Source organism: Phodopus roborovskii, unplaced genomic scaffold (assembly GCF_943737965.1).
Source record: "Phodopus roborovskii unplaced genomic scaffold, PHOROB, whole genome shotgun sequence".
In the NCBI taxonomy this organism is placed as follows: domain Eukaryota; kingdom Metazoa; phylum Chordata; class Mammalia; order Rodentia; family Cricetidae; genus Phodopus; species Phodopus roborovskii.
In genome coordinates this window covers 39684746-39710959 of record NW_026126410.1, presented here as the reverse complement: position 1 = coordinate 39710959, position 26214 = coordinate 39684746, and the positions used below count along the sequence as shown (strand labels likewise).

General features: G+C 48.6%; 1 protein-coding gene across 1 annotated transcript in view; it reads right to left on the bottom strand.

Moving 5' to 3' along the window:
• Window positions 1-26214, bottom strand: part of Dap (death associated protein) — a 49637-nt gene that overhangs the window by 10991 nt on the left and 12432 nt on the right. The window contains exon 2 of the mRNA XM_051182605.1: window positions 25577-25673. Within this exon, the coding sequence (XP_051038562.1) occupies window positions 25577-25673 (97 nt within the window). The remainder of the gene's footprint in view (window positions 1-25576; window positions 25674-26214) is intronic.

The following is a 26214-nucleotide window of genomic DNA, read 5'->3' as shown; positions in this document are numbered from 1 at the left end:
ACTCCTCCATTGCTGGTGGGAGTGCAGACTTGTCAGTCACTGTGGAAATCAGAAAATTGGGACTCAACCCACCTCAAGACCCAGCTATACCCAAAAGGGTGCTCTCTCACTTGCTCAACTATCAGCTTTATTCATAATACCCAGAAAATGGAAACAACCTAGACATCTCTCAACTGAAGAATGGATAAAGAAAATCTGGTACACTTACACAATGGAATACTACCCAGCCGCTAAAAAAGAATGACATCGTGAAATTTTCAGGTAAACAGACAGAGCCAGAAAAAATTGTCCTGAGGTAACCCAGAAAGAAAAACATGGCATGTACTCGCTTATGATGGACACTAGCTGTTAAGAAAAGGGTAATCATGCTACAGTCCACAGATCCAGGAGGCTAAGTAACAAGGAGGCTCAAGGGGACACCCCATGGATTTTCCTGGTAAGGTGAAATAGAACAGATTTTGCAGGTGGACCAGCGGGGATGGGAACAGGCGGGATCAAGTGAGAGTGGAGGGAGGGGGACACTGTGGTAACCTATGAGAGGATTAGGGGGAGGGGAGGGAGGGAGGGAGGGAGGGAGGGAGACGGACTAGGCTGGGGCTAAACTGGAAGGAGTTGCCAGGACTGGGGAGAGGGTAGGTTCAGTGGAAGGGCAGCTCCGGCTGGGGGGCTGTACCTTGCCTGTGAGGATCCAGTGCAGCCCTAGTGTGCAGAGCACAGCAGCCAGCCTGTGGGGGCTGGTGTCCTCAGTGTGTCCCCAGTGCACTCAGTCACTGAGCCATCCTAGTATTCACCACAGTGCTGGGTGCTGGACGAGAACCAGCAACTCACACAGGCTTGCCCTAATGGAGTACAACCTCAGGAAGATGCTGGGACCTAAGGGAGGAGGCGTGGACTCAGGGCGTCTCTCTGTGGGGCTGAGGTTTGCTCACTCGACTAGGAAGCTACAGTCGTGCATTTTGTTATCCCCAAAGAGACCATCTGCCTCAGGTCTTGTGTGGACATTCAGGGAGGGTGCTTGACACGGGAACTACCCTGGAAAACCCAGGTCCCAGTGTTCCCTGATCTGCAGTGGCAGGGGTTTGAATCTCCTGTGTCTGTACCCCATGGACCTCCCAAAAGTGAACAGGACATCCAGCATGAGGCAGAGGCCACACCAGTTTGAGAACTAGGACTGGATGAGACACATGTGCACACAGCTGTGACCTGAAACATTTGTTTATTTTTTTACATGTATTTTGTGTATATATGCTGTGTGTATATGTACACACATGTAAACACTATAGCACATATATAAGAGGAAAATTTGCGGGAGCTGGTGCGCTCTCTCTCTCTCTCTCTCAGTTTGATCTCAGCGATGAGACTCAGGTCATCAGGCATGGTGGCCCGAGAGTCTGTTTTTCTATGATTTGTTTCTCATTTAAAATGAGGCATACGAGCAGATGTTCCCAGATGAGAATGCCTGTGTCTCTGTTGCTCATACATTGCTGGTGAAGATGGACCAGGAGTACTAACCCTGAACACTGGGGAAGCAGGGATCTGTCCACGTTCGGGATGCAATTTGGTGCATTTCCTTGGCACTTGCCTCAATAAGGGGCCAACTGGCACAGAAAGAAAACCCCAGCATGTTTATAGCTCAGTAATCGGGCTGAGAGAGAGGCCTGAGATGGCTATCGGGGACCTGAGTACAAATGTTTTTGGCACTGTAGTTTTCAGAAATGACTGCAATGGCAGACAGCATTGTATCTGTCTTCCATCCTTTTATTCTAAAAGAGTTTAACAAATGAAGTCACTCCTAACTCCTGCTGTCTTCCTGGTGACCAGCAGAGGGAGAAGACACTTTATTCAGGGAAACACAGAGGAAGCCTGGTGTGGTCCACAGGGTGGCCCCACATCCAGGGCAGTCCGTCTGTCCAGGTGTAATGACTGACAGTGCCTTCTTCATTCTCAAAGGCATACAACACTAATGTATGCCATTTCAAGAAGAGATACAAGTTTAGTAATCCTAACCTTTATGCAGGTCCTGGCTCTGTAGACTTCCATTCTTTTCCCCCTCCTGCAGAACCAATGTTCATATTCCCTCTGCCTACACTGACCTTGATGCTTTCCCGCTGGTAAACATCCACTCCAAAGGCTGCCTCACACATTACCTTTTGGTACTTTCCCTGACTCAAGGGTAGAAGTGATGCGAAGCAGCTGTATTTCCACGAGAGCCTCCCACTAAACCGAAATGTGATGTGATGGAGACTTCTGTACCCCGGCTCCCTCTGAAGGATGGGGACTATGGGGAGTTTGTGCACCCAGTGCCCAGCACACTGCTTGGTGCACACGGATGCTCCTTGGGTGCCAGCAATGTCATCAGAGAGTGACATTAAGCTTAGTACAGTATTTCAATCACAGAGGACGTTAAGGAACCAGAGGTGGCTAACCCGGCTCACTTGTGTGCTGTCAGCCTCAAAAGCTTAAGACAGAGTGACTGGAGATGTGCAGATTCAATTTTGCTACCTAGAGATCTGGCTGAGCTGGATCCATGGGCAGTGGAGCCCAAGTTAACAGGTTCTCCACTCAGCTTCTGCTCAACCTTCTGCCTCCTATCATGAGTTCAGGCCAAGAGCATTTATTCAGAGAACCAGAGAATGGACACAGGGTGAGGAGCTGAATCCATGATAAGGGCAGTAGATGGGGGCAGAAAGGAAGAGAAGGACAAAGTGTGTACCTATTGAAGGTCACTTTCAAGACACTGAGTTAAATTTATTAGGAAATAACCCTGCCTCCTCGCTGTATGCTAACTCATGGCACTGGTCAGCAATGACTGACTTTCTTCATAGGACTCTGGCTGTATGTCCCTAAAAAATCTGGAATGGTTCTCAAAGTCCAGTTGACCAGCATCAGACTCTGGCACAGAAGACATTTATCATGTAAAGAAACTGATGTCTTCCCCTGCAATACCGCTGTTGGGCATATATTCAAAGGAGGCGTATTCACACCACAAGGACATTTGCTCAACTCTGTTTATGCAACATTATTCGAAATAGCCAGATCTTGGAAACAACCTAGATCCCCTCAACTGAAGAATGGATAAAGAAAATGTGGTGTATTTACACAATGGAGTACTACTCAGCAGTAAGAAACAATGATATCCTAAAATTCGCAGGTAAATGGACAGAACTACGTAACCCAAAACTAGAGCATGTACTCACTCTTAAGTGGATACTAAACATACAGCAAAAGATATCCAACCTAAAATCTACAACTCCAGAGAAGCTAGAACCCTTTTCCAGAAATAGATGGAGAAATGCAGAAATCCACAACTAACCAATGGGTGGGGCTCCTGGAGTACAATTAAGTGATAGAAGATTGACACTATGAACAATAGAGTCAGTACCATGATGGGGAAACCCACAGAATCAGCGGACCTGAGCTGGTGAGAGATCACTGACTCAGGCCTGACAAAAGGGAAGCCTGCATAGGACCGAGCTAGACTCCCTTAATATAGGTGACAATGTATGACTGGGCAATATATGAGGTCACTGCAGTGGGTCCAAACTCCAACACTAAATCACAAACTGAGCTCATTCTATATGGAGAGGTACCTTGCCCAGCCTGGACACAGGGGTGTGGGGGTGGGGTGGTGCCTTGGTCCTGCCTCAAGGAGATGATGGACAGACTTAGTAGACTTCCTAGAGGAGGACTTACCCTTTCTGAGGAGCAGGTGGGAGGGGCAGGAGGGAGAACTGGGATTGGAATGTAAAAAGTAAATAAAAAAATTAAAAAAGGAAACTGACATCTTTAAACTGTGTGATGTCATCAATGACCAGAAACTCAATTCATTGCAAAAGAGATCACTGTGTCCAAGGTCTGTTCTCAAGACAAAGCTGTGTGGGTGCTAGCCTGGTCAACTGGAAAATCTGGTGTGCTCTGTCTGCATGGCCAGACTATCACCAAAGACTCCCTTCTTACTCGGGGACATCTTCCAACTACTGGGTTCAGTTACCTGCAGGGAAACAGAAGATGGCCATCTCCATTGATCTCTGTTTGTCACTGAGTGGTAAGAGCTAGGGGTGGGGGGAGGTGATGAATGGCTCATTTTTGGGCCACACTTACAGGACAGGACATTCCCCAACAGGCAGCTTCCTTGTTGAGACATAGGAGGATCTTTTCTTCTTGTCTACGATGACTTTTTCTTTATGTCCCTCATCTGTCTTGTCTTACACAAAATCCAGCTGTAGGATACTGGATGCTTTTGTACTGATCTCCAGGGCTAAGAGAAGAGCGGGCTGTTTCTGCAGACTCATAGCAGCAGTGATGCATGTGGACAGGGAACACACTTTGGACTCCTGCATGGATGTCTATTTACTGTGCGGCAGGTGCTTCCAACCAGGGACAAGTGTGTGGGATTCCATTTTAGAATTCTGGAAGTGTCACTCCGAGAGCCTAACCTGGTAGAGTTAGCTCTAAAAGGGCTCCCTGAACAATTAAAAGCAATAGACCGAAGGAGCCATACGGGATGAATAAATTATTAAACTATTAGGAAGTTGCTATAAATATGCATACAATTCAATAACTCCTAATGGACCTGCTGGCTGTAGGGGCAGCTAGCTTCCTGGGACATGTGCTGATGGCTTGCTGACAGACAAGTGTGGGTGCAGAAGCCTCAGCACTCACAACATGCCAGCGAGAAGTGCTGCACACATGAGCGAGTGAGCGAGCAGCTGGCTGGGCTGAGGACTGAGCGCGTTGCTCAAACACTGGGGGCAGGAAAGGGCTCCTTTAGCTCACAGCTCTGCCTCAGGTTCCATTGTAGCTCCAATCTCATCTTCCAGGGACCACTAGGGCTTCCAAAACTCTCAGTTTAAGAAGGAAGGATTCATCACTACGGTGTAGTGTTGGAGGCGCATGCGTGCTGTGCGTGTGGAGGCCAGAGGACAACTTTTGGGAGTTGGCTCTCTTTCTACCTTCTTGAGGCAAAGCTATCTGTTTTGGCTGCTCTGGGGTGTTCCTGGCTGGCTGGTCCATGAGCTTCTGGGCGGTTCTCCTGTCTCTACCTCCGGTCTTGCTACAGGAGCACTAAGGTTACAGATGCCACACTGCATCCGGGTTTTTCTTCTTCTTGGGCGGGGGTGTTTCTGGGGCTTGAACTTAGTCCATTAGGGTTACATGGACAGTGCTCTTTACTCACTAAGCCATCTCAATGGTCCCTGGCTTCTCAGATTTTATAAAGGGCACATGTTCTGTGAAGGACTCCCTTGGGGGAAGGACCCTTCACACCCCACCATTTGTCTACAGAAGAACAACACAGCCATTACCCTGAGGAGGAGAGATGAGGGCCTGAGAGCTCACCTCAGTGACTCTGTCATCAGCCTTGTAGCTTGGAAATGTGAAAACAGCAATTTCTAAGCCCCCATCTTCCCCGCACCGCTCACCTGTCTGCTTTATTTTGCCACGGGCAACTTTCTGCTCTCTGCATCCTGGGTGTTTCTATGCCACACCCTGCCTAGTGGGACAGAGGAATGGACCTGGCAGAGACAAGATGGATTGCCTAGAAAACGTCTGTGCGGTCCCACACATGATCTGCAAAGACAACCCTGGGTTCTCAATGAAAACCACCACCGGCCAGGCAGAAGGGGACGGTGCCACCTTCTGACCTGCCAGCCGCAGCTTGCCCTTCTCTGCCCTGGCCTCACTGAGTACCAGTGAATACTCTGGCTTCCACTGATGTCTCTGCCTGCCTGTCCACCATCCCTCAGTGTCATATGCGTGCAGGCCATGACCACATAGCGCTGGCCTCATCCCACACAGATGAAGAGGAGGCTGAGAGCTGAAGGGACCTAGCCTGTAGTCTCAGGACTCTGTAGCTGTTGCATGCACAACCTCAGGACTGAGGCCCAGGATACCTAATTCCTGGTCTCTCTGATCGTATGGTTTAATGGATGCAACCCCTGGTCTCTCTTGCACGCACAAACACAAGCATGCACACACATACCCCAAACAAACAAATACATTAAAAAAAAAAAAAGTAGCTGCCTATGCCACGTAAACAGTGACGAAAGATTCAGGATCCAAACTCACAGGTTTGTCAGCAGAGTCTGGGATTCCAGCCATAGAGGATGCTCTTCAAAATTCAAACTGTGAAACGCAGTGAAGTTCCTGCTATGCTGTATGAGACACCACCAGGCTCATTGCTGAAGGCCTGGTCCCCAGTAGGCAGTGCTGGTTTTAGAGGTTTAGGGAACTTGTGAGAGGTGGAGGCAAAGCTGGGGGAAGATTACTGAGGTACGCTCTGGGGGTTGGCCCTGGTTCCTGGCCTTCCTTTCTGCCTCTTATCTACCATGAGAAAGTGGCCTCTGCCACATGCTCCTGCCACCATGATGCTGAGCCTCAAGTAAACGGTGCCAAGGACTATGGGTAGTGAGTGTGAGCTGGGCCGCCTCTCAATGGCACCAAGGACTGTGAGCCAAAATATACAACTCCTCTTTTTTTTTGCTCTGACAATTGTCACAGTAATGGAAAAAGTGACTAAGTCACCTACACTATAGAACTGCCACAACGGTGGATCTGTGACAGAATGCCTGTGACCATTGTAACGGGTTCCCAGAACCTGTAACCAGATACACCATAGCATAGAAAGGTGGTGTGTCCCTAACAGGGGACAAGTTTTCCAACCAACTACAAGCTTAGTTCCTGCACTAATTTGAAGTTTGTGTTTGCCAGGGGAAGGGCTCCAGACAACATGAGCAAGATGGCAGGAGAATATTAAAAACCTCTAAGAAAACAAGACTTTGAAAGGAAATTAGAAACATCCCATAATAAGAGCCTCTACACAAGTAATTGGTGTGTCTATTATGAACACACTTGTGCATAAATCATGTTTCCCTTAGACAGACTTGGCCTGCAATCTGAAAGAGAGCTCCACATTGCTGTCTCACTTGGTCAGCAGATACAGATCAGACTGTCACTCAGCAGCGGTGCGAGCTGCTGAGGTATTGCACTGTGAGGGTACACTTTGCCATACACACACACACACACACACACACACACACACACACACACACACACACGGTCCTACAAAGACTGAGGTGAGCTGCTTGTTACAGAAGACACACAGAGGTCCAGTCCAGCGATGTACAGCTATTCTGTCTATGCCCTGTCATTCTTGCCTGGTGTACAAGATCCAGATGCAGCAGAGTCCCAGAGTTCTAGACGGGGCATGGCGATCCGGAAAGACCCCATGTAGATGCCACCACTGGAAGTTTCACACCCCCCCCCCCACACCTCCCAGGTGTGATCAGAAGCATCCCATCATACTCCCAGGAGGTGCTGTGCAGTAGGAAAGCACTGTGGGGTGAACAGAGTTTTGTGGCTTTCTCTGAGGCAAGGGCCTCCCCCTAATCAGACCCCATGCCATGGTGCCCTGTGAATTTCCAAGATGTACCATAGGGGGGTGTTTGCTGGATGCCCAGGATCCCCTGACCACGAGACTAAGAAGCTGGCCTCAGATGATACGGTACAAAGAATGTTCTCAGTCCTTTGCCTGGCTTAGCTGGAGGCTGGGGAAGATGGTGCCTCTTACTAGAGCCTGTGGCCTGACCAGGGAAAAATGCTCCAGCTATGGTAAGGGCAAGCCAGGATGGAAGCCGAGGCCGGGCTGCTCACCAGCTGCTGATTTCAACACCAGTGGTCCCAGTCCCAGCCCATCTCAGTGGAGCATGATAGCTGTGGGTAGATGAGCTGGCAAGACATCAATTCAAAGCCACCACTGAGCACGACCAGTGACCACCACCCATCACATGCTGCATCTTTACATGAGAGGCTCTTATTTTGTTTCATTTCTGACCCAGAACTTCAGGCTCCAGGGGATGGATGCCCTTCCATGGTCCTGTAGAGCTGAGGCTAACAACACCTGACTCTCCTCTCCTAGCCATGCACCCACTACGCTGCACTGTGCTCCAGAGGTGGAGGGTACGCTGGACACTAGGAGGTGTCTCTCCAGGCAGCTTGCATGCTCTGTGTACTCAGGGAGAGACAGTCCTGGAACCAGAGAGGCAGTGGTTGTTCCTCAATTAGAAACGACAAGGGCAGGGAAAGAGGCAAGTCTGATGGATGGACGGTGAGTGGAGAAAGCACAGGGTCAGAGGGCTGAACGACACAGACACTTGATGCACAGGGCACTCCTTGGTCTGCTTCGTGTTTTCCTGCTTGAAAATGGAAAGGAGACCTGTGACTGTGCAATGTGCCTCCCTTGCAGTGGGCCCTATTCTACTCGGAGGTGTAGAAGCAGGTCAGTGGCGAGTTCCCAGCTGACATCTGTTGACCTTGAGACTTACCACTGACAATGTCCCGATGACCTGGCAGATGCCTTCTTTTTATTTTGGTGGTCCTAGGCAAACATCCTATCTACCATTGAGCTACATCCCTGGATAACCACAAAAAAAATCTTTAAAAATTATTTTATTTTATGTGTATGGTAGTTTTGTCTGCTTGTATGTCTGCGTACCACATACATGCCTAGTGACCTTGGAGACTAGAAGATGGTGTTGAGTGCACCCATCTCAAACAATACAATAACACATAAACACAAGCATCCCAGAGCCTGTGGGTAACTCAAGTCTGGAGGACCAGTTCTGTGATACCATGGGAAGTTGCAGCAGGTAGGGGGGATGTCAGCCTAGCTCATCACCTGTGCCCCTAACCACAAGAACCTGGCACAGAATCCAATAGGAGCTATTTATCACCTTCTGCACATGTCAACTTGTCACATGTAATAGTTAATCTGATGATACTAAATTGGGCCTGACAGCATGTCTCTTGATACATCATGCCCAGATTTAGCAGAGATAAACAACGTTGTTAATTTCTCCAACAGGGGAAACATATTGGGCCAGGACTGCTTGATGTCCATCTCACAGAAACTCTGCCTTGGATTAGTGAGCACTGTGGCCAGTGTTTGCATGCAAGCCCAATGGCTTATGTAATTATTGCATACCAAATTTTAGGGCCCAAAAGGCTATGGCAGTGGGATATAGAAATTACATGCCGTCCATGAAGAATCAATGAGAAAATGAGGCTGAATAGGCCTCAAAATGTTAAATAAAAAGGAAGGAAGGAAGGAAGTAGTAACTCAGAAACACAACCAGTGTGCAAGGTAAACTGAAGTCTAGATATCTTCAGGTACCGAGACTCTTTTAAATCTAGCTCCTCTCTATCATGGCAACTCTAAACATTTACCTCAGCAGGGGGTGGCTGTCAGAGGCCACCCAGGCTGGATGCCACCTTTGAAGATGCTTTAACCTAACAGTAACATTCTTCTCGCCCCAGTCCCCTGTGGGTCACACTTGTGCATGCCAGCTCTTCTCTGCGTCCCCACCATCCTCTAAGGTCATCGGGGGAAGGAGCCCACAGAGCTGGTGTTAATCACCAAAGCCTCAGTGTTACCTAGCCAGAGTTCCCAAAAAGTCCTCTACACGTTATGTGTCCAGACACTGCAGCCACAAAGTCCCAGCACTGTAAGGGTCAGCCGCTCCTCAAAGCCGTATTTTCAACGGCATCCAGGGGTGAGGAGATACAGACAGATGTGCCCCGCACAGCTGTGTCACTGTTGCCCCCAGCCACCATGGCCAACTCTAAGGAAGAGCAAGCACTTGAAAGCAGCTGAGTCTTTAGTCTCTCTGAGGCATTGTGTGTGGAGAATGTTACCCCAGCAGAGAAAGGAAACACTGTACCAATAGCTCCTCAGATGCAAAATTATACAATGATAAAACCCACGGGTGTGTGTGTGCACACCCCCCCCCACAATTTGATATTCATAGTTTGCTGGCAACCCAGGTCTTCTAATGGGGCTTGCATTTCTCCATGATGCCTTACGCAACTTTACTCATTAGGCTATCCTACCAGCACCACGGCTTGCTGTTGTTAAGTGCATGTCCTGTATGTCCTTGGGACATTGGGGAAAGGTAGAGCCTACAAGGGGAGGAGGTACTTGCAGGTTTATCCATTAAGATGACCCAGACACACCCATAAGAAGAGAGTTCCCAGGCTGGAGAAATGGCTCAGTGATTAAGAGCATGTACTGCTCCTCCCAAGGGTCCAAGTTTGGCTTCTAGCTCCCACATATGTTGGCTCATGACCACCTCTAACTCCCACTCCAGAGGACTTGGTGCCTTTGGCCTCCACAGTTACCTGCACTCATACATGCCTGCTGACACATGTATACATCTGAACAAAAATGCGCAGGAACAAAAAACCCACAAGCAGTCCTGAGCATCTTCAGTAAAAGGAGACTGACTACAAGCCACAGGCACTCATTAACACAGGTCCTTTCAGGGAGAGATGCCACAGGCTCCAGTCCAGACATCAGGTGAATGGATGAAGGCGTGCCATCAGGTTTCTACCATTCTAACTCTCTGGACTACAGTGCCTGTACATTTTATCATACGCCTTTATCACACCCTCATTAGAATACTGAATGGCAATGCCTTCTATGTTGGGTACTGAAAAGGGGACTTGTCCGTCCAGCTCTGCATCTCAGGGACTGCTTGTTAAACTGTGTTTGCCAGGCGTCTGTTTGGAAGATGGCTGCAGCAAACACCCAGCCACAAATGGTGCATTGTTTGGGTGCGAAGAAAATGCACAGCAGGAAAGTAACCTGTGAGGTGTGACTAACACACTGCCGGGCACAGCACACACTTCCTGTGCCCTAAGCAAATGTTGCACAATATTTTCTGCGAAGCCTTTATAATAAGCACGAGGCTGGGGAGGTGGTTCAGATGTTACCAGCACTGAATGCTGTTGCAGAGGAGTTGGGTTCCCAGAACTCACACGGAGGCTCAGAAGCATCTGTAACTCCAGTTACAGAAGAGCCAATGCATATATACATGCAGACAAAAATCACACACACTAAATAAATAAATCCCAATTTTTTAAATTAAAAAACTTTACAGCACCTCTAATCCTGGAGTAATTTTGAAACATCTGGAAACTAGCAAGGACCCACCAGCAAGCTCTCTGTAGACCAACTTGTGCTTTGCAGTCTCTTCTAGTCTCTAGCCAGACTCCAGGAACTTCACAAATATGGAAAGTCACTAAAATACGTCGAGGTTTAACGGCTTTCCAAAACTACAGATCCTCATTTTCTTCCTACCACAAATATTGCAGCAGAGAAAGAGACACATAAAAATTCTGGGCTCCAGACAAGGGCACAGACACTAAAGCTTAGTGACCTACCTATGGCCACCTGGCAGGCATAGGCCAGGACCCCAGAGACAGAGGGCAGGGGACAGAGTGCCAAGCAGCTCAGAGCTCCTTTGCTTAGGACAAAAATGGTCCACACATAATTCTGACTCTTAGAGGTGACATGGCCCTGAGTAGTTTAATTTAGCATCACACATGTAGTCAGGGACTGAAAAGGGTGTTGTGTAACCTAACAGAAAAGAGTCAAGCTTAAGTCTGTGATGGGGGGAGAGGACTGATGGGGAGGGGGAGAGACTGCAGGGGAGGAGGCTGCAGGGGAAGCTGCAGGAGGGGAGGGTGCAAGGGAGGAGCCTGCAGGAGGGGAGGCTGGAGGGGCAGAGGCTTGTTGCTTCCCTGGCTTGGGCTGTCCAGTCCTCTCAGAAAGACATCTAGGGATTCCAGAGCTACCTGCTGCCGTGCCCTACCCTGCCTACTTTCTGCCTCTCTGATACTTCCATTTGTGGGCGCGGTCTTGCCAGGGCCAGAGCATTCAGCCTTCCTTTCCTTCTGCAGTCTGGCATGGAACAGCTCGTGGCCCAAATAAAACCAACCTCATTCTTCAGCTGTATTTGCTTGTGGTCCTGCCGGTACCGCCCTTCTTGTTTAAGGCAAGTTTTATTTTTCCACTTAGGGTCATAACAGGCTTTAACAGAGATGAATCATCAGTTTTCACTCTGACTCAAACTTCCCCTATTTGCCTTTCTCCTTCCTGATTTCTTTGCAATGCGGGCTAGTGTGTCCAGTTTAGAAGTGCAGGGTCTCGCATCCTGGGTTGGCTGGTTCAGATGCAGACTATCATTCTACACTAGCAGCTGAGAAAAAAAGCTGTCTTCACAGAAGTGTGTGCCACTTGCACAGACAACTGCACACCGACTGCCTCAGTGCCACGTGACCCTCAGTGCCTGAGCTGACTGCAGTGTCCCCTTCTGAGATGACCTGAGTGGGGAGTCAGCATCCAGTAATGCAATCCTATTCTGCAAAGATGCTTCAGAATTGCGAAGATGCAGGCAGACCCCACATACCCTACTCAATAATCTGCCCCAGGTCTTTGGGAAAACAGCACTAGTCACCAGAATAGAGGTGGTATGCTGGGCAGTGGCAGACACCTCTGCAGTTAGACAATTGGGTCAAATCCTAGCTTGGCCTGTTCTTTCAGTGTGATCCAGAACGCGTCCTCTGCCTTTCTGGGCTGAGCTCTTCAACCATAAAAATGGAGCCACATCAAATTCCCTGCAAGATCTGAACTAGCTGAGGCTGAGGGTAGCTTACATTTGCCATTATTTGGTCATGAGACTTCCCGAACAAGGCTGGATTGCTTGTTTAACATCCACGACAACCTTCTAAACCTCTTATGCCCCAGGGCCCAGGGAGAACTCCATGTAATTACAAATTCAGTAGGCTGAATGACATACTTTGTAAAGCAGATTAGAGTCCCATGAAAAACATTTTGAATGCTACTCTGTGGACAGGTCTTCTATCTCTGCCTCCTCCTCCCTTTAGGGGAACCTGCCAATTCTGAAGTCCATCAGGGAGCTGAAATGAGTCTCTCACGAAGGAGGGTCTACCTCTTAGAGAGCACACTACACAGGCTGGGGAGTGTGTACACCTTAGAGGAAGGCTCCCCTCCCAGGGTCCTGGGAGTGAAGTGTGTGTGTGTATGTGTGTGTGTGTGTGTGTGTGTGTGTGTGTTGTGTGTGTGTGTGTGTGTGTATTGTGGTTTAATAAGGATCAGGATAAACAATTAGGCCGAACAGATGTTTATTCAGGGACAAATAACTTACAACCTATACAGATGAACACCAGCAGGTTCCACCGGATATTTTCCTCTCCCCATCCAGCCAGCCAGAAAGAGAGTGTTTCCTGGCTCCTCCTCAGACCTAGTTCCACCAGTCACTTCCGCCCCTGGCTCCACCCCCCAATGGGCATGGTCAGTGCCACAGGAGGAGACAAAGTGAATATCCCACTACTGTGTGTGTGTGTGTGTGTGTGTGTGTGTGAGAGAGAGAGAGAGAGAGAGAGAGAGAGAGAGAGAGAGAGAGAGAGGCAGACAGAGAGAGAGGCAGACAGAGAGAGAGAGAGAGAGAGAGAGAGAGAGAGAGAGACAGAGAGAGGAGGTTCACTTAAGAAAATTAAGAGAGGGAAAGAGAACAAAGACCTAAGGCCTCTTCTTTTCTCTCCATATCAGAGAAAAACCACCACCATTTCCAGAGAAACAGGAATAAAAACCAGGCCAGTGATCCTGTAGCAGCAGCCCCTGGAGCATCAATTCCCACAGTGAGACAATGGTGTCACGAGGATCAGCTGTCACCTGTGCATGCAGTGGGATCCTCCCAGGAGGGAAAGCCCTGGTACGAGTCTGGCTGATGTTGCACAGGGCTCTGGTGACATCCCTCTCTTCTCTGGGGACAGGGAGACAGCTCTCCTTGACTGCAGACACCAGCAGGCATCACAGGCATAAGGGGTGAAGTCTTCCCTTCTCTACTCTGGCTGGATATGGGAAGGGACAGTGGGTGCTTAGGCCTCTGAGGCCTGGAGGCCTGGAATGCTTCCAGACACGGCAATTCCATCCTGGTGGTGTGTCTTGGCTCTAATGATCCAGTCTGCAGAACTGCGAGGTATCCAGAAATGACTCTTGACATGTCAGGACAGCAGGATATGACAGAAGCAGCTCTAGGAGCTCTAGAAGTGGCCACAATTTGGTCAGTGCTATGACAGGGAGGCCCAAGTACTTATGTGAACCCCAAGTCCAAGTGTTTCTCAGTCTGCTGGGCCACAGTGTTCAGACAGACCTAAGGCGGGACCACGGCCATCAAGTATGAGGTGTATGAAGGAAGCGGCTGTGGCCTTATTTTCGGTGAGGAGGGGACTTTCTCCTGACATTGAGGAGAAAGTTCTGATTCTGAGGCAGCTGGGAAGCAGGAAGGAGAGGAAGTTCCAGGCATGCTCAGTCTGCAGACAGTCTGATATGTTTCTGCATCCAGACTGAGACAGCCAACCAACATGCAGCTAACTGAGAAGAAACAGCATGGAGGGAATTCCTTCCCCTGCCCTGGTGTGCACAGCATGTGGAAGTCAAAGGCTGACACCGAGTATCTCCCTTAGTTATAAATCTCCAGAACCATATGCCAAAAACAAAGCCTTCCTTTATAATCCATCCATTTGAGGAGTCTGGTTACCGAAATGCAAAATGTACTAACATTGCAAGACACCAACAAGCCTTTCCCCACAAAGAGCACAGGTTTCAAACTAAAAGCACTGAGACAGCTTCGGAGACACATGCCACCCGGCAGCTTCTTTCCTTGACTCACACAAATCCAATGTCTTGCTAGCAGTGGCAGTACAACTGTTTTGACATATATATTTGAAAGATCTAAGACACGTTCTATTTTTCTCTAGCACACCATGCTTGTCCCACACGGGGCTCTACTTTGAGCAATCCTGGGAAGGTTGAGTCAACTGCATCCGGGGCCACACACCTTGCAACTATGTTGACTGTGTATCATTTGTAAATCCTTAGGCTTGAGTTTGGCATAACTCTTGAAGTCATGTCTGCAAAGAACCCATTCTAGCTTCTCCTTAGCATAAAACCCTTCTTTCTAGTGGCATAAGCCAATAGCAGAGAAGTGCTCGAACGTCCAGGCACTCACAGGAACCTGTTTCAGTGAACTCCCCACACTGACGGCATTATCAGATACTGCCTGCTCAGCCATGATGATAAACACAACTTCAATGATCTAGGCTCACAGACACCAAAGGAATGCAAGCTCACTAGCATGCCCTGCGTAGGAAGTAGCTGGTACCCAGCAGTGCTGTGTGTGCCCTAGGGATGGATGGAAGGCCTGTGGAATGCCAAATCTCTGCCATACTCATGTCTACTAGAAGACTAGAGGCAGTGACATTTGAGCAACTTCACAGGTTAGTGCCAAGGGTACCTATAAGGACTAACCTTTAAGATGTAGCCCTATGCCAAACATTTATTCTGTTGAGAACTGTGGGTCTAAGAGAACCTTAGGCATGCTAGATTTACAGTCATGTGACCCAGTTCTGACAAATGGCTTTGTTACAGGGCTTCTGGCATAACACCTTGCTTTTTAAAACCAGACACAAGAGATGCCCACTTCATCTTCTGGGTACCACTGGTGTGGATGTGGCCTGTCTATCTCTGGCCAGCCCTCTGAGCCTAAGGAAACAAATGCACAATGAGTTGAGGAGGTCAGTGTGTGCTTGGCCCAGCTGCTCTGGCTCTTTTTCAGAGACCATCGTGTCCAAGCATCTGTCTTTCCCCTTCTCTCAGAACAGTCCTGCTCCCCCTGAGATGGCAGCCACAGCCCTATAGGAAATCCTTTTGACACTTGTGTGCTTTCCTAGTTAAGAAAAAATGGAGGCTGGACTACAGCCAGGGCTCCCACCCCTTTTCTGAGGTAACATCCATAGATAATAAGAATTATCATTTCAACTGCCTTAAATTGTACAATGTGTCAGTGCTCACTGAATTCATTTTCTTATGGGACTATTGTCACTACCTAATTCTAGAACACTCAGTTATCTTCAGAGAAACCCATACCCATTAAGCCACCATTCTGTATGGGCCATTTTCCTCCCCAGGCATCAGTGGCCAGTGAGCTACTTTCTCTCTATAGATTTCCTTCCTTCAGACATTTCCTGCAAATGATACCGGAACCATGGCCACTTGTGTCTGCTTCTGTTACTTGGCAAACAGTTTTCAAGTTCCATCTACTGTCATAACCAGACTCAGCCCTCACTCGTTATCCATATGGATGGAGCAGATTCTTTCTGTTCATCAGATAACAGACACTTGGCACCGTGTCACCTTTTAGCTCTTGTAGACGGTGGTGCGCCAAACATCTGTAGACAGGCTTCTGGTTGGTCTCTAGAAGAAGCTGTTCAGCATCTGCTGAGTCACAGGTAGTGCAGTTTAGCATCTGCTAAGTCACAGGTAGAGCTGCTCAGCATCTTCTGAGTCACAGGTAGTACAGTTTAGCTTCTGAGCTGCCAAAGTATTGCCACAGCATGGAGGCCTCTTTGCTGTGCTGGGCTTATGCACATATACCGGTAAGAAACGATCAAACTGACCCCCTTGGCCATTTTCAGGTGTATAGTTCTGAAGTGCTGAGACAAAGCCCTATCCCTCTGGGCATAAAGACAGCACACTGAACCCCCTCCCCATTCTCCCCACGCCCCTTGGTAACTTCCATTCTGCTTCCTAATCTACAAACGGTGCTGCTCTGGGCCTGCCAATGGGTTCCTGTAGGCTGTGTCTTTGCCCCTGGCTTCTTTCACTTGGCACAGGATTTTAAGGTCCTCTTGTGCTATGGCAGGGGGCACAATCTTTCCCTTGTAAAACTCTAAATAAAGTAGTTCCTTCAGCCTAACCAACATCACCGTGACCCCCATCGCCACCACAGCTGGGATTCAGTTTACCAATCTACAGCCAGTGGCAGCTGGACACCTCGCCAAACCTGGGCACCAGCTCCAACAGTGCGTCAGTCGCTCCCCATGAAGCACAACCACCAAAGTGATGTTCAGATCCACCCCAAGCCAGAAGCCTCAGACCCTCAGTCCATGGCCCACTTCATCAACCTCACCACACTGGAGAACTCCATCGCACTCCCAAACACCACCGTTAAAAGAGAAAGATTTCCCCTGTGGGGAGCTCAGATCAAGGGAAGTGCATGTGAGCAGGAACAACACCGGACGTAAGTGATTGATTAAAACTATGCAGGCATTTTCTGCTCCCTTCTGTTCAGCTCTGAGCGTGTCAGCAAGATGGGCCGTGGCCAGCACAGCTGGAGGTCAGGTCAGGGGCAAGGTGTCTGTAGGTCTCGGTCCTGTCACTGGTACTCTGTGCCCCTGGGTGGTCCTAGGGGCAGAGAAACCTCCCAGGAGCTGGTCAGAGTACGGTGATGGACAGACAGACTTCTTTCCCTCCCTCATGTATGAATTGTCACATAACTGCCTCAGGGAAGGTTTAGATATGGATTGTATCCACTCATGCCACAAGACACTGCCACCTGAACTCGTGGGACACTCATCTGTATCCACTCAGGCATCTGTACTGGCCTGTCCTTGGGGTTCTGACAGGATACTCCCTTAGATAATTTAATCATAAATTTTTCTAGATATGATCAATTACAAAACTCTAAGATTTGACTGTGTATCCTAATGGAACTATCATTTTTGGGGGCATAGGCAGCCTTTATAGGTTACCACAACAAATGAGGAGAGAGGACATGTAACTGTGCTCTGGGGGCAGCGTCCATAGATACAGTCACCGTCCTGTGAAAGCTAAGGGACCTTTCTGAGTGTGACACTATTCTCAGATGTTCAATCCACAGTAACTCACCTTCAATGACTAAACTCTGTCCCACGGGAGGAACACAAGCAGAAATCAATGAATGCTTTGCCCTGAGAGAGCTGAGCAACAACAGAATACGGCCAGGAAGGTGAAGAGGGCTCTTCCTGTCCACCAGCCCAGTCACCTGCCCCACTGGCTGGAAGAAGTCAGCAGGTTAGTAGTCTTAGAAATACATCTTTAAAGACTCTGCCAGGCATTTTTGAGCATCGTGCTCTTGGGCAGCTGCACTCAACAGGGTTATTTAAAAGAGGCAGTGGACTCAACCAAGGCTTGCTTCCATGGAGTCATTGTCACGTATTTTATTTTATAAACCCAAGCTCGCCTCACATGTTCATGGTAAGCAAACACTCCTGATACACAGGGCAACTCCTGGGGTCTCCAGGACGGAACAGAGAGGCCAGTCCTGGTGTGAACATTCAGAAATGTCCCATTTCTTTCTTCCCTCCTCCACACGCTGACAGGGGCCCTACTGCAGCAGAGAGTACATGCACCTGGCTTCCAAAGGCCACCAAGAAGGTGACAAACCACTTCTGGTTTCCACACCCACTATGGAGTCAGGTGGTGGATAAATACTACCTCAAAGCCCATTACCACAGCATAAGACTTCATACTCACACTTCCTTTCTTGTCCCCAGACTCAGAGTTCAGTCAGGAGTCTGTGGTGTATGCTCCATCACTGTGTGGGGACACCTGGACTGGCTGTGCACAAAATGCAACCCTCCTTTGCTGCCCTCCTAGTGAGAGCAATCAGGCTGGAAGGGTGGAGGATGCCAATGCCTGACTCTGCTATTGCCACACACACCCTGCTACGCTCATAAGGAGACTCTAACTCACTTCGTAAACACAGTTACAATCTTGTCTACCATGCAAAACTTATACTCCATGTGTTTGGGAAGAAAGGTTTAACTTGTGCTGTGCATAATGACAAGTCCCAAGTCGGCCACTGGGGTGTGAGCCAATCAGAGAGGAAGATGGACCTTGAGCTTAGGGTGGCTTATGTTTAGTCTGGAGAGGGAGATGAACATGAGAACTCATTCCATTCACACTTGTTTGCCCCAGAGAAACACACCATACTAAGTTACATCAGCCACCACTTAACATGTGTGTCTATCACCCGGTCTCATGGAAGCAGAGGGGGTGACTCCTCACAGACCCATGTCCCTTCATCTGCTCTCAGCACCCTGCAATGCATGAATAAAAGGTGTGGCTGATGGTTTACCCAGGCAAACTCCTGCTTCATCCTTGGCACGAACTGTGTTCAAGTGCTGCTTTTGGAATGAATTTAAACTGGTTCTCAGAAAATGGACAAATGGCTTACGATGAAGCTAATCTAAATGCACACTTGTGAGCAAAAAGGAAAGGAAATATTCTCATCTCAGTTCATCGCCAACGATGTGGCAAATGCCGTGATCTAATTGGATGTGACAAGAAGCAGCCCGCCCCCACCAAACCTGAAATTACCCAGAAGGTCATTATAAATTTAAACTGACATCCTGAATCATTAATAGGAAACTTCACTACAAGGGTGGTTGGACCTTGAGATATTAGCTAATGATAGTATCAAGTTGCTGCTGCTTAGATCTCGCCTATATCAATTAGGTTGCCATCTACTTTGTACACAATATATAACTTATAGAATGGAGGTATAGCACTAAACAAACAGTGAGCATGTGTGTGCGCATGTGTGTGCGCATGTGTGTGTGTGTGTGCATGTAATGTAAAAATGACCCAGGCAATGGTGGCACAAGTCAATAATCCCAGCACTTGGGAGACTCAGGAAGAGGATCTCAGGTTTGAAACCAGCCTCGACTACATAATGAGACTTTTATCAAACAATTCAACAGAATGAATACAGAAAATATTCTTTAAAATTGATGGGGCATGAAATCAAGTGTGGGACAGAACCCTTGGGACAGAACGTCGATGTGGCCTGGAAGACAGGTTGCTATAGTGCTCAATCAGGACAGCAGTAAATGCTGCCTTGAGAACTTCATAGTTAAGTGATTTTACTGACACTGCCTTTGGGATGTTGGTGGGGTATGGTGGATTCCTCCCCCCTAAGGAACGTGTGTTGAAGCCCTAGCTCCAGCGTCTCAGAAAGGGGTCTTATTTGTAAGTGATGCCACTGCAGTTGTAATTGGTCCAGCTGAGTTTATATAACATTAGAGGAGCCCTACTCTACCATGACTGACATTACACTGTGTGAATATGTGTCACTGTGATTAGTTTAATAAACCAGCTGGCTGGCCAATAGCTGAACAGGATAAGGGTAGGCAGAAGAGTCAGACTGAGAATGCTGGGAAACAGGGTGGAGTCAGGAGTCGCCAGCAGATGCAGCGACAATGGACATGCTGTGCTGAGATAGGTACCAAGACACATGGAAAGGCATAGATAAGAAATATGGATTGATTTAAATGTGAGAGCTAGCTAGTAACAAGCCTGAGCTATTGGCCGAGCATTTATAATTAATATTAAGGCTCTGTGTGGTTACTTGAGAGTGGCTTGTAGGACAGAAACTTCTGCCAACAGCTAGTGTCCTTTTGAAAAAGGAATTTTCTGTGCGCATATTGATAAACTACCAGACAACAAGAGCACTGGGGTAGACACCTTCCTAACACATCAGAAGGAGTGTGACTTGCTGACACTTGACATCAAGCTTTCAGAAGCCACGAGAGATCACGGTTCTGCTGTTTAACCCACCCAACCGGTGGCATACCACCATTACAGCCCAGGAAACACAGACAGACAGCAGCTATGAGAAGTCTTGCCTACAATAGCCTCATGGTCATGGCAGTGGGTCTGTCTGTGACTCTGGGTGGTAGCCATGGGATAGACTAAGAACTGTCTGAGGCAGACAGACACCACACTGCACCTCTCTTCTGGATGCTGGTGACTGTAACTTGACAGAGTGCAGCTGATACTACCTGCTGACCCTGCTGAGGTACTGGCTCTGCCAGCCTTCGAGTAGCCACAGTCAAATGGTGACTCTCACTCTCGTCCTTCACCGGTGTGCGACTGAGACACATTGCCTCTGTTCTGTTGGCAGCTTTAGAATGATGATGCCCCAGACTCACTCAGGCAAACCCAGTGATCTCCCACTTGCTACCCCATGCAGAGTTGGGTGCTCACTTCCATTTTACACATTTTTACCACAGGTACATTCTGTTCTGAGGGTCTTGTTGACAGCTGTGTCATCTTGATTCATAAACAGGGGCCACCAGTGAGCCTTCCATAAAGACCTTTCATGTCACACAAGGCCCTGGACACACGGACACTGTGCCTTTTGTGCAGCGCAAGGTTCTGGGGCCCACGGCATACCAACCTGGGTCAGCTCTTGCTGTCATGTCACTGGGGCCCCAATGCAACACTGAGTTTGGCCTGCTGGCACCAAGCCATCCTGGTCTGCCTGTGTCTGCATACATGTTGGGAAAAGGATACACTTTGAAAAGGCAGCTGGTGACTGCCTGGACACAAGAGACAGCACTGAACTCATGTATGATTTTCACATTAGTCTACCGCACAGATCCATTACAGTTCAAACACTCAGATTACAGCTCAGAGATAAACAGTCTCATGCAGGGGTCCTGTGCTAAGTGACACACAGCTGTGCTACCCTTGACTTCCGAGTTCTGAGCTCGCTCTTTCTTATCCCAATAGGTAACTTTACTGAGAACTACTAAGACCGCAATGGACCACAATCTGGCATTTGTTTTGGGCTCAGTCTAAAGGGGGTGTGGTGAAATCTTAAGCCTGCAAGCTTTCAAACTGTGACATTATTTGGAAATAGGGTCTCGTCAGAGATAGGTAAAGAGAGATCACCAAGGTGACCCCTAAGCAGGAAGAAGGGGAAATTAGGCCATGGGGACACATGTGGGAGGAGGTGGAGTGTGTGAGGTAAAGGCAGACCATTCAAGGCACACACCTATCTAAAAGCCATGGGACATCAGACACTGCTGGCTGTGGGGAAACTGGACATGGCCAGTGCCACCGGGGAGCAGCGCAGCTATGACCACTTCCACAGGCTTGGAGGTCAGGCTTCTCTTATAGGAGAAGGACAGGGGACACGCAGGAGACCCCATGTTCCTATGTGAAAGCCCAGGGTCACATGTCTTCCACAGTTATGGCTCAGCTCTACACCTTCACAGTCCTGCTGGCTGACACAGCCAGGCCATCACAGAGATGACCTCATTGATAGTTCCAGTTCTTTGCGTTGTTTTTATCATGTGACCAAATGCATACCAGAAACAACTGAAAGAAAGGTTGATTTTGGTGCAGTTTTGAAAGCTCAGTCCATCATGGAGGGGAGGGCATGGCTGAACAGAAGGATCTGTAGCCATGAGACACAGAGAGAAAGCCTGCAGAATCAGCACATGGACGACTCCATTGCCATGGCCCACAGCCCCCTTCAGCTCCTGCACAGGCTGAGAAGACCCTCGGCCAGTGCAGACTCCGTCAGCAGAGCTGAATGGGCACACGCAGACCCTCTGCAGCAAAGCACCCATCTCCTCCTTTTAAGTTGTTGATGTCATGTGTTCTGTCACAGTGACAAGGAGGCTAACAAATACACCATCCTTTCAAAGTTAAAGCAGAACAAATACATTTTCAGAGAGATAAAAGATGAAAAGAATTCATCCCCAGGAGACGTTTCTGCCACAGTCCATTTTCTGTCCCTGTAATGTAGTAATCTAATTTTAAAGAAAAGAGTCTTACCTCGGCTCATGTCTAGTCCAAGGTCAGAGGCTGCATCTGGTGACAGTTCCTAGGAGGTGTGGGGCAGCTTGGGAGTACTGCACATGTATCACTTTCCCTTGCTCCCATTTTGTCATATAAAGTCACTGGAATTCAGTCACGGGGTCCAGGCTAGGACTTACATAGCCACCCCTTAAAGCCTGCCAGTCTGACCTTTCCACCTCTCAGCGCCTCACAGTGGGGACTACATTTTAACACAGGAGTGTCTGGGGGGCAAACTTAACCCATTTCCAAGCCACACACTTCACTAGAGAGGGCACCAGATAGAATAAATATGTGGACCTCTACAGTGGATCAGGAAGTATTTCATGTATTTAATCTCTTTCAAGACTATGGACTATAAACAACAAACACAATTATGTACAAGGGGACTGTAGTCCCTGGCATGTTTGAGCTAGCTCTGGTGTGAGGGCTGCCTAGAGGTCCCTCTTCTCATGTCTGCGCTAGTGATACCATGTTTCTATTTAAAACGGGCATGGTGGGAGTGTTTAGCTAGCAAAAACAGCAAGTGTTACAAACCAAGGCTTGGTCCTCGGGAGAGGTGTGGTTAGGCAGTTCCCCACATGATACATTGAGAGTACACACAGAACAGCAGGAGCATAGAGATAGGGTTTGGGAGGGAGGGGGTGAGTACAGAGAAAATACCAAGAGCACAGAGAGAGTGGTCTTAGAACAGTTTCAAGGTTCTCTTTTTACCTTTCATTATTTTAGGGGTATGAGCATTTTCACTGTATGTCTGTACATGTAGCAAATGTGCCCAGGGCTGAGCCTTTTCTCTGCATGTATGTGTTTGTGCTACTGTGCTACATGTGTCTGTTGCCCATAGACTTGCTGGAGTCATAGATGGTTGTGAGGCTTCCTGTGGGTGCTGGGAATCGGACATGGTTCCTCTGCAAGAGCAGCCAGTGCTCTTGACCACTGAGCCATCTCTGCAGCCCCTGTTTTCATGGTTTTGATATAGTCTTTCTATTCCCTTAAATGCAATAACTCAAAACAGCCCGGCAGCAGAAGGAAAATTAAAGATTAAGGGCTGCATAAGCTTATGTGAGGAAATAATTGCCAGGGAAGGCTGTGGGAAACTTGGGGCTCCGAATGGTCATTTTCTCTGTAATTGCTGCTGCTCTGTCTTCAAGAGGAAGGAGGAAGCCACCAGAACCGAGTTGGTACACAGTCTTGGATTTGAGGGGGGAACTGGCATGTGATGTAGACCGCATGCTTATTTTCATACCCGAGTGCAAGCTTAGAGCCATGAGAATAAATATGCTCAAACCGCACACCCAGTGCCATTCCCAGGGGATGACTATGTTTTCTACATGCTCTGCAAACAAACAGGCCTTTCCATGTATAAAGTGATGCCTGCCATGCCCCTAGAGCCCTGCTGAAAACTGACAACGCCCCCATCTCTATACCATGAAGGAAAAGACGTAATGGAGGGTCATGGATTCGAGAAGTACTGGCTGTCAGAACGAATTCGCCTTAGAAAGAGAAGGATCCAGACTGTGGTCTGTGTTGATGACCTGTACGTCCGACACTCAAGAGACAGAAATAGGATTGTGAATCTGAGGCCAGCCTGGGCTGTCTCAAAAAACAAAATCAAATCAAAACAAAACAAAACAAAAAAAACAACCCAAACCCACAAAGAACCAAAAAGTGGGGCCAGCAAGTTGTCTCAGTGGATAAAGGCACTTGCAAACCTGATGACCCACGTCCAATTCCTGGGATCTACATGGTGCAACCAAAACAACTCCTGAAGGTTGTCTTCTGGCCTCCACAGGTGGACCGTGGCATCTGGGTGCACACACAGGAAAGTAATAAAAGGTATTTTCAAAATCCCCAAAGAAGCAACAGCAGTGATCATTACTGACTATGCTGGCTATGATTAATTCAGTCATCCAACACAAAACAGGGAGGATGGGGGAAAGCCAAACCCACACCGTCACACAGGAGACCAGGACTGATGCTTGCACTGGCAACACTAGTCAACAGCCTGGTGCTCAGATTTCTCCCACTCGGGATACGCTCCCGTTAGGTCACAGGCTTTAAACCACACTGGCGAAGAGCCAAGCCAAAGGCAATGTACCCACAAGGAGCATAGCAAATTTAACTCCAGGGAAGCACGACAGAGATTCTTTGTTTGCATCTGTGCAGACCCTAGTCTGCAGACCTTGCTTGCTTGCTTCAGCATCCCCAGCTCTCCAGGTGTGGGGGAGATTGAGTACTTTTTCAGGTGAAGAGGATGCGGTAATCTAAGGCGGGCACACCCAGTCTTTCAACACCACTCATCCTCCGTTATTGTAGCTGCTCATCTCCTGTAGCTGTTGTATTTTCACTCATAGGGAAGTCAGAAAGAAATGCAAAGGGTAGTCCTATCTGCTCCTACACACACATCCCTGCACTTTCCATCCCTCAAAACCACCCCCTCCCCTGAACCCCCTTTCCTTCTTGCTAGGGTGGGGACCCTGTCTGCAGTGGGATGTGATTGCAGTGCTCTTCCGTTTGAATGCATTCACGGTTGTGTCTGTGCCGACAGCTTATGGCAGGGTTACTTAAACCAAACTTTGAGATTAGAACCTTCAAAGAAAACAGGTGGTGAACAGAGAGGGGCAAACAGAATGCAGGACCCAGGATGGCTGGGGCAGATATGTGGCTGAAGGACAGACATTCAAGGTCACTTGGAGGGTGGCCTTGCTTATTACAGATCTGCCTGCCAAGAATTTCTCAAGTCAGATGTTCTCTAGCCTGCCTGTGAGGATGCTAAAGTTACTAGTGTGAGTGGCCCTGGGGGTTTCCAGGGGTCTTCAGGCTACAGCCTAGTGGAGAGCTCTTGTCAACATATGGGCAATACACACGTCTCTGGACCAGGCAAAAAGACCTGAGCACAGATAACCACCAACCACAAGAATCTGTTTCCTCCAGCATTGGAGCTGCGGGAAGAGGTGGAAGCTGTGTGTCCCCCAGTCCTGGACTAAAGTGCTGTCGCTTGAAGCTATGCTCTGGCTCAGCAGCCCCGATTACATCAGAGGACAAAGTGCTTGGGAGATGAGCCAAATGGTACACTTCAGATGTACTGTCTCCCTCTTACTAGCACAGAACCGTGCCTCGTGGTGGGAAAGGGAAACACAGCATGCGGGCTGGGAGCCCAGGAGGTGTCTGAACCATGGAACAGACATTAATGTTTAACCAAGTGGTCATCCGCCGAGTCTGCGGGAGTCGCCAGACGCCTCTCACCTGGTGCTTTCCCATTCTTGCTCATCTTTGTCCTTCTCTTCCTTCCCGTCTCCAGTATGTGGGTGTTTCTGCACAATCCGCATTCCACCAGCCTTCACTGAAATAGAAACAAAGTCGGGTGACCAGGGTGGAGGTGCATCTGCCCGTGGACCTGGTGCGCCTGATGGAAGGCTACACTTACTGGACTCCCGAGAACAGGGACAATCATAAACGAGAGGAGGGTAGTGTGATGTAGAGGAGACTGACGTGATACGGTCCTCAGTGCCCTCTGATAGCTTAGAAAATTCCCAAGGCTCCCAAGTTCCTTTCTGATCACCTCTCAAGTACTAAGAATACCAGTGTGAGCAGAACATAGGCCCGGTGACAAAGCAGCTACTCTAGGGTCTATGTGTCACTTAAACCCTGCCTAGATCTTATTTCTCAAATACCAGTGGTTTGGACATAGCCATGGCTGCCCAGTGAGTTCTGGGAATTTCCCTAGCACTGAGGTCACAGACATGAATCATGCCCAGCTTTTGGGCAGGTGCCAGCAATCTGAATTCAAGTCCTCAGGCTTTCAGAGTAAGCACTGGGCTGATATGGCCATTTCCCAGCTCCAGAGGGACGGCTACTGGGTGAATCTCAGAGCCCAGCCATGG